At 37.8% G+C, this 7,964-nt stretch overlaps 1 protein-coding gene across 2 annotated transcripts; it reads right to left on the bottom strand.

Moving 5' to 3' along the window:
- Nucleotides 1-2,577: 2,577 nt before the first annotated feature.
- Nucleotides 2,578-4,081, bottom strand: ins (preproinsulin). 2 transcript variants are annotated; one of them, XM_014974714.2, is made up of 3 exons: nucleotides 3,895-4,081; nucleotides 3,615-3,810; nucleotides 2,578-2,925 (listed from the first exon to the last, which is right to left on the bottom strand). In XM_014974714.2, the coding sequence occupies exons 2-3, from the start codon at nucleotides 3,796-3,798 to the stop codon at nucleotides 2,756-2,758; spliced, it is 354 nt and encodes a 117-aa protein (XP_014830200.1). In that variant the 5' UTR covers nucleotides 3,799-3,810; nucleotides 3,895-4,081; the 3' UTR covers nucleotides 2,578-2,755. The 2 variants fall into 2 exon arrangements, with proteins under 2 accessions (XP_014830200.1, XP_014830199.1); XM_014974713.2 differs by lacking the exon at nucleotides 3,895-4,081 and having other exon boundaries at nucleotides 3,615-3,867.
- Between the last annotated feature and the right edge of the window lie 3,883 nt (nucleotides 4,082-7,964).

Here is a 7,964-nt window from a genome sequence, read left to right as displayed (position 1 = left end):
AACAAAAAGGCCATCTGACGGAGTTGACACAGAACTGAAGGTGGTGACAAACTAGTGAATAAAATGAAAAACTTGGTACATGTGAAGTAATGCAATTCATGTGAAATACATTAAAATGAATTAGTTGCACATTTAAGTGAGATTTGACAACAATTTCACTGAAAGAGTCAGAAAAACTCTGACGGAGTTGAAAAAAAGCCAAACTACCTCAATTTATATGATGTTATTCTGAAGGAGGCCATATTGTAGCTCGTCAGGTCCATGAAATATTTACATTATACCAAAATGAAGCTTTTATTTCACAAAATTTCATCAAAGTTTTGTAAATTGTCAGTTATGGAGTTGATACATCATGGTTGTGACAAGCAACTTAGGAATAAAACAGAAGAAAAAACTAAAGAATAACTTAAGCTAACCGGAGCTAACTAGCCCTCCTAGCAAAGGAAGAGAAAAGACGACGTCATGGGGTCCTCAGAAGTTCTGGTGCCCCCCAATAATGCCTGATTTTTTTACATTCTTTTCATTTCTGACGGTGTTGATAAAAACTAGGGACAAATTTCAACGGAGTTGGAAAAGATATAAAAATGATTTTTAATTCAATTTATTGATACCTCTATAATTATTTATATGACTACTTATACTTAATTGTCATAATATATAATTTTTGTATTTCTTTAATTGTTTTAAACTATAAGAATGTATTGAGTTCTACTCCTGGACAAGGGCTTTTACAGGCATCATCCACCGACTACAATGTTTAAAATAAAAAAATATTTACCAAATACCTGGAAAATATCCATTGTTGTGCTCACATGACCCAGGTTAGTTTAGTCAGATATTTGAAAAAATTATATTTTGTGTATATTTTATTAAAATTTTGTGCTTTATCCATAGAACCTGTTTTGTCCCTATTCTCAAGAATCACTACAAATACATAAATATAAATACTCCAAAAATTTATATTGAAAAATGTAAACAGTTTGTCACTACACTGTTTTTTTTTTTTTTTTTTTTTTTTTGAGAAGTTTGTCAATGAAGAAATCATTTTTTCATGATTAGTACCTTTTCTTGCCACCATTGGTAGCCTAAGTTCCATTTGTTTCTTGTTTCTTGTACCACAGCTTTAGACTAATGATTAAAGAGCTTGTCTTAATGTCAGTCTATCTTGCAACCGCCAGGGGGCATCAAGAAAGCATAAATGAACAACGTTGCAGGTTTTTGTTTTTAAGATGCACTTTGAGGTTTTTACTGTATGCAAACTTTCAGAAATTTATGCTTACTCAAACTATTGTAACCTTTTCAAGAACTCTGAGTTTCTATTGACTGTAAAACCACCCTGGCCTCAGACTGGAGATGTCAACATTTTGAGATGTCAAATCTATTGGATGAGCAGATTTTACGGTGCTAAATTTATACATTTTAGAAATATTGACAAAATCATAATGAGACAATAGGTTAGAAAATATCTGGCTCTCTGTAACGGAAGTAAACAAATGCATCAGAACAGAAACCAGATCCCAGGCCTTCATCGCTGACAAGCTGGATGGTCTGTACTGAAACTAATCTTGTTGTGCTTCTGTACAATAACAATAAATGCTATATGTAACTCTGTCAGATGGTGTAGGCTGAACCACCTGCAGCTCAACCTGACAAAGACTAAGGAACAGGATATATATGCATAGATCATAAACTTTATATTTTATTCTTTTATGGTTATATTTGTATTGACACTCTAGATGGAGTAGCTTGTCAACAAATAACAAATAAGCTATTTCCCCTTGGGGATCAATAAAATATTCTATTCTATCTGGAAAGATGTATTTTCTGTCCCAACATCATAAAAACTTAAACAGGTTGAATTTCCACTAGACCCAGACACAGAGCCGTCTGCTTTGGTCAGTTGAGACCAAGATTGAGCTTTTCAACATTTTAGGTGAATTTGGTATAAGAAAAAGATTAGATGTTTGGAAATGGCCCTTATGCCTACGGTTACGTTTGGTCATGGATGTATGATGCTGTGGGCTTTATTCTCGTCTATAAACCCTGACCTTCTTAGAGTGAATAGTGTCAAACTGCAAAATCTTGCAAGCTCTGTCAGAAATTTGTCAGAGATATGCTCATTGTTGAATTTTGTTTTTACAACATAGGCATTATTGTGGGAATATATGTGACTGTTTGGGTATTGGGCAGCCAATTGCAAAATAAAGCATAGAAAACACAGGATGATGTACAGAAATTGGCCAAGGAGGAATGGATAAGAGTCATAAAGTCCAACATTGTATGTTATCAGTGAAATCCAAGTGCTGTCATGTTGGCATAAGGGGGATTGCACACATTATGAGATAAAGCAAGATTTCACATAAAGTAAAAAGAAAAAAAGCATTATTCTAGATTTTCTCAAATTTAAGGTGGGAGTTTGTAAATAATGATTAGAAAAAGAAAAAAAACAACGTCTTTTTTTTCCATATTTCTTACCAGGGATGCTAATAAATATTACCTGCAAGAATATTTGATGGACACATTTTACAGATTATTTTAAGTAAAAAGTCCATATAAGAAAACACACATACCCTGATGTTGTCTCAAATCATAAAACTTTATTTTCTTGCAAAAATAATCCATCTCTCAGCATGTCGTTGACTGCAGACGGTTCTCCAGAAGAGATCCACGCTGCTGGGATGGGGTTCACTCTAAATTAACCAACAAATCAAGCTGCGCTCAGTCACTGGCTCCACCTGGACTGTCTGCATGCCGATTAGTTGCAGTAGTTCTGCAGGTCAAAGATACTGCAGGGCCTGTGGCAGCACTGCTCAACGATGCCTGTCCTCTTAACCATCATCTCCATCTGGTCCTTAAAGGCCAACTCAGCCACCTCGTTCTCACCGCCGTGAGTCGATCCTGTGCCTGTCTTTGAAGGGAGGAACCCTGGAGGAGCAACAACAAAGAGAAGAAAGAGTTCAAATAGGAAATCATTGACTTGAAACACCGGGGGGGGGGAGCATGTTGTTGATTAGTATTAAAAAAGGTAACAGTCACCTATCATATAAATAATAACAATATATAAAGAAAATAACATATATTTTAGAATCCAACACAAGAAGGAAGCAGAACTGAACATCCCAACCTGAGTGGGACAAAATGGATTCACAATTTGAAGGCTTAGTTTAAATAAAGGGTTCAGAAGACCACAAAGAAGAGCAAAGATAAGAATATTGTCACTTTTCTCTACTAATTGCTGTTGTCGTTTTTCGCCAAAGGTGATTTTGGCAAAAAAAAAAGAATTAGGTCATTATTTTAGGTAGGTGACTATAAGAGAAAGAGTCACAGATGACCAGAATAATTACACAATATATGCATGGCAACAAGGAATAAACCCCTTGAAAAGCTTGCTTGGAACAAAACATGTTTAAAACAGATAACATATTCACAAAAATAAAGAGATTAAAAAAACACTGCACATAAAAGAGTCAAATTACTGTTCAAAAATGTGATTTCCAACACAAAAGTCCTGCTCAGAGATTTTAGAGTTACTATTTTGTTTCTTTACTTAAAAAGCTGGGGAATTTTTTTTTTTTCCTCCAACAAATAAAAGTGGTAAAGTTTTGATGTCTCACCCAGGAGATGGTCCACATCCCTCTTGGGGCTGTAGAAGAAGCCTCTGTCCCCACAGACCAGGTAGAGAGCATCAACCAGGTGAGAACCGCATAGATGCTGCGGCGGTGCGACGCCCTGGGAGCCGGGCCACGATACAACCAGTAAGACCAGCAGAGAGAAGGACTGGAGCCACAGTGCTGCCATGCTGGAGGAGAACTGAAGACACACAGACAGATTCTTTAGACAAGAGCAGCAAAACAAAGAGGAGGTCATCTGGAGAGGTGGAGAAGAATCACTCACTTGTCAGGAGTCTAAGGAGGACGTGAAGTTCTGATGAAGACGAAGAGCAGAGGCAGCTGAGAGCTGGTTGGTGTGAGGCAGAATGAAAGGAGTCGCCTCCTTTTATAACCCAACACTTCTTCAAACACAAGCCCAACCCCACTTTCTCAGTTCTTTAGTTTTACAATGGAAACATGCATCTGATGAAGCAATTCAAGGCATAAGTTCATGATAAAAACAAAAAGAAAAACATTCTTCATGTCACTTGTTTTATGTAAACAAATAAATGTAAGTCTGACTTAGTCCAAAAAGACTTAGAAACTATAATGATGGTGTGACGTCTGTGAACTAAGCTGCTGGTCAGCATGTGCTCAGTACCACTTTGTATTTCTAACTGAGTGGTTTCAGCACTTACTAAAGCAAACAAGAGCTAATGAGCCAAAATAATCCAATCACCTCATACTGACAAATATTGATCTGCTAATAACCTTCTGCTCCATCTGCTGAAGTCAAACAAGTTGAATCCAATCCCTTCCAAGTTTGGATTTCTAATCAGTTTTCATCTGATCAGTGTTTGTGTTATTTTTCCTTTCTGGTCTGACAAAGTGAACAAGATACAAATACAATTAGGACTTAAAGATGGAAATGATTGGGATTAGTTGCTTCAAAAACTGTTTATTTAGTAGTTTTATTAAGAATCTTTTCACCTTACCTTCAGATCATAAGGACCACCAATAATGCTTTCTTCATGTCCTCACTGCATTTTTTAGGTTAATTGGAAAAAACAAATTACGATTTATTTACACTAGATTAGTGAAGGATTAGTCTACACAATGGACCAGTGAAATAGGATTTTTGCCTTCTACAACAAATTTTTACTTCAAGAATTTATTAAAGGGACAGTATTAAGTATTTTCCAGGTACCTAGTGCCACTTTATAGTACAATCAAGTAACTGTGTTACCTTTAGTTATTAGAAAAATGCTGCAGATATCAAATATGACATAAGAAATTTGACTTCATAATTTAATGCCTTGAAATGGGATCTCTATCTCTTTAAAAATTCCTGTTCTTTCTCAAATTCAGGATATCATCACATCGCTCCTCGATTAACACTTTAACAATGTTTTCACTGAATAGTAGCTCGTATAATGAGCTCAGCAGTTCGCCGTTCCTCCAGATGTTTAATAAATTCTGCTGACTAGTTTGAAGGAACTGAGTGAGGTAAAAGGTGCTCTGTGAGGCTGAAGCTCAGAAGCACAGAAACTGCAGCCACCCAGGCATTTTGCACAGCTGAATAGCTTCCCTGGAGCTTAAATGATTTCTCAAACAGGTAAAGAATCAAGGCAACTCTCCATGTTGTTGATGAGGGAATAACATTATACACATAATGCAAATCTAAAAAAAATGGCATAATGTTAGCCCTCTAAATGGTTGGAATAATGTTGCTCAGAGTGAATCTCCTTTGCAACAGAAAGGCAGGAAATTGGATACAAAATGGATCATTTATTTGCAAATGTTTAAATGAATGGAGCACAGATAAAGAAAGATGTATAAAGCAAGAAAACAAAAGTATTGTTTTCCATGTATAAAACAAACCAAAATTCATTCAACCATTTAATATATAAACATGTAAAGAGCAGAAAAAATATTTAACAAGCAGAGAGTAAAGTGTCAGTGTGCTGGAGTTTTCTTATTTGTATTTAAAGTGGTAAATTACATTTAGCTTAGAGGTAAACTAAGCTTAAAAAAATTATTCACAAAAATATTTTTTGTAGTTTTGTGCTGTAGGACACACAAATTCTAGGACTTTATTTAGGATTTTGAATAGATTTTCATGTCAGTCTCTCTACTTGTGCCAAAGCCCAACACTTGTCTGAACATTGAGAACTACAAGTATGCTAAAAGCTTCAACCTTAAGACAGACATAATCTATACCATAGCTCAAACTATTATACCACATTAGGGGAATTTGGTATAATAATGATTCCTATAAAAAATTTAGGTATGTGATTACACTAGAAAAAGGTCCTACGTGCTTGTATAAAAACACACACACACACACACACACACACACACACACACACACACGCACACAATGGATGTCACTGGGGTGCTGACGTAGCTTTTGTGAGAGGATGTTTGTTACTTTCAATGGAAACTCAATGGGTTGGAAAATGTTAATGGAAAGCTTAGAAAATAGAACTTGGAATAGCTTTTGTGGAGATGTGTTTCATGTACTTTGTAATACATAGATATATATATAGTAGATTGACAATCAAGTAAAAGAAATCTAACCAGATTTTCACTTTAGAGCTGTGATTTATCAACTATACTCAACAAATCACCATTGAAATATAAAAAGGCATGTTGTCTTAAAAATGTTAAAGAAAATCTTTTGTTGACTCACACCAAACACCTCAGATTTACAGGTTTGTTTGTTTTTTCTTTAATTAAGAAACAATTAAATCAAGTCATTTGTTTCAAAAGTTAACTTAGAAATGTTAACGATAAACTGGCTGCGCTTGATGGAAGAATAATTTATCATTGATATAAGTAGGCAACATGCTAGCTTGGTCTTATCCACTAATCCAGAGGTTCCCAAACTGTGGGACGCGCCCCCTAGGGGGGGCGCCGTGCAGGGGTGTACAGGGGAGGGGGACGCGGGAAGCCTTCTGGATGAAAAAAAAACAAAAAAACATGAACACTGTATGCGCTGGGTTTTTACCTTAGAATGGCCAACTCTCTGTTATTCCTATGTCAGTTTGATACAGTAGAGGCTTCCACACTTCCCATATTTGTGTCCCCTGTCACTTTTATCAGCAGTTAAAACTGTTTAATTCGTTGTTAACATGTCGTAACCTGTTTTTCCGAGTCGCCTTTAAACGCAACATGAGCGCTACGACGCTCGCGCTGGGTTTCCACCTGTGAAGGAGACCTGCTGCTGCTGGGCGGAGCTACAGGTGTGTTAGAATCACGGCAGCAAACCAGCAAAACGCAAAGAACTTTTCACAGTTTTTCCCTCCAAACTAACAGACTGAGTTGAGTAAAGCTGCTGGATGCAGGTAATGTTAGCTAAAAGATGACTAGCTAATGTTAGCTAAAAGATGACTAGCTAATGTTAGCTAAAAGATGACTAGCTAATATCAATACAGCATCTTAATCTTACGTAGCCTATAGGCTACTGATGTTGTCTATGTTCAGCTACATACATTCAGTTTACCCCCCCAAAAGTCCCCGCCCCCCTGTTCTTAGAGACAGGGAATCTCTAAGAATCTTCCCCCCTCCCCCGCTCACACACGTGCTCAACTAGACAGCTATTTGTAATCCATAGGGGGGGACGTCCAGAAAATGTTTGGAAACTACTGCACTAATCTGTCACTGTTTTTTCTGTGGTTGTAAGAGACAGGTTCCATCAGGCACAGCCAGCTTCTTACCTTGTTTGCTGTCCAGCAGGTTCATTTTTATGAGGGCTTTTTTTGTGGGGAGTTTCAAGAACTGACGGTCTGACCCCCTGTGTGTCAGCATTCAACAAAATCATCTCTCAGCACCTGGTGAGCCGACCAGCTCCCCTTGGGCTCAACTCCCCCCGTGCAACTGGCTGCTGGATTTCCTCGCAGACAGACTAGGTCTGTCCAGGGCCTGTGAGGGTTGGGAAAAATACTTCAAGGGTCATCTCCCCCGCACTGGCTCCCCCCAGGCCTGTGTACTGAGCTCACTGCTCTTCACCCTGATGACCCATGACTGCCATGCCAGATTCAGTATGAACCATGTCTTAAAGTATGCAAATAATGCAACAATGGTTGGTCTCATCTGGCCTACAGAGAGGAGGTGAAACATCTGGTGGACTGGTGTGATACAAACCATCTAATCCTGAATGTTAAAAGAAATTGTTGATTTCAGGAAAAATCAGCCAAGTCACACGCCCTTCCTCATCAATGATGCATACTGACCAGCAGTATCTCTAAGGTTTGGAGCATGTAACACCTCTGACAACGTATAGAGTGGTGAGGTCAGGGACTGAGCTTCCTTCCATCCTTGACACCGCTCCCAGTCGCTCCCTGTCCAGGGCTCAGCCAATCACAGAAGACC

This window comes from Poecilia mexicana, unplaced genomic scaffold (assembly GCF_051168715.1).
Source record: "Poecilia mexicana isolate PSO_F unplaced genomic scaffold, ASM5116871v1 scaffold_14, whole genome shotgun sequence".
NCBI classification, from domain to species: domain Eukaryota; kingdom Metazoa; phylum Chordata; class Actinopteri; order Cyprinodontiformes; family Poeciliidae; genus Poecilia; species Poecilia mexicana.
The sequence above is the reverse complement of the archived record's forward strand: the minus strand, read 5'-3'. Positions and strand labels throughout refer to the sequence as shown.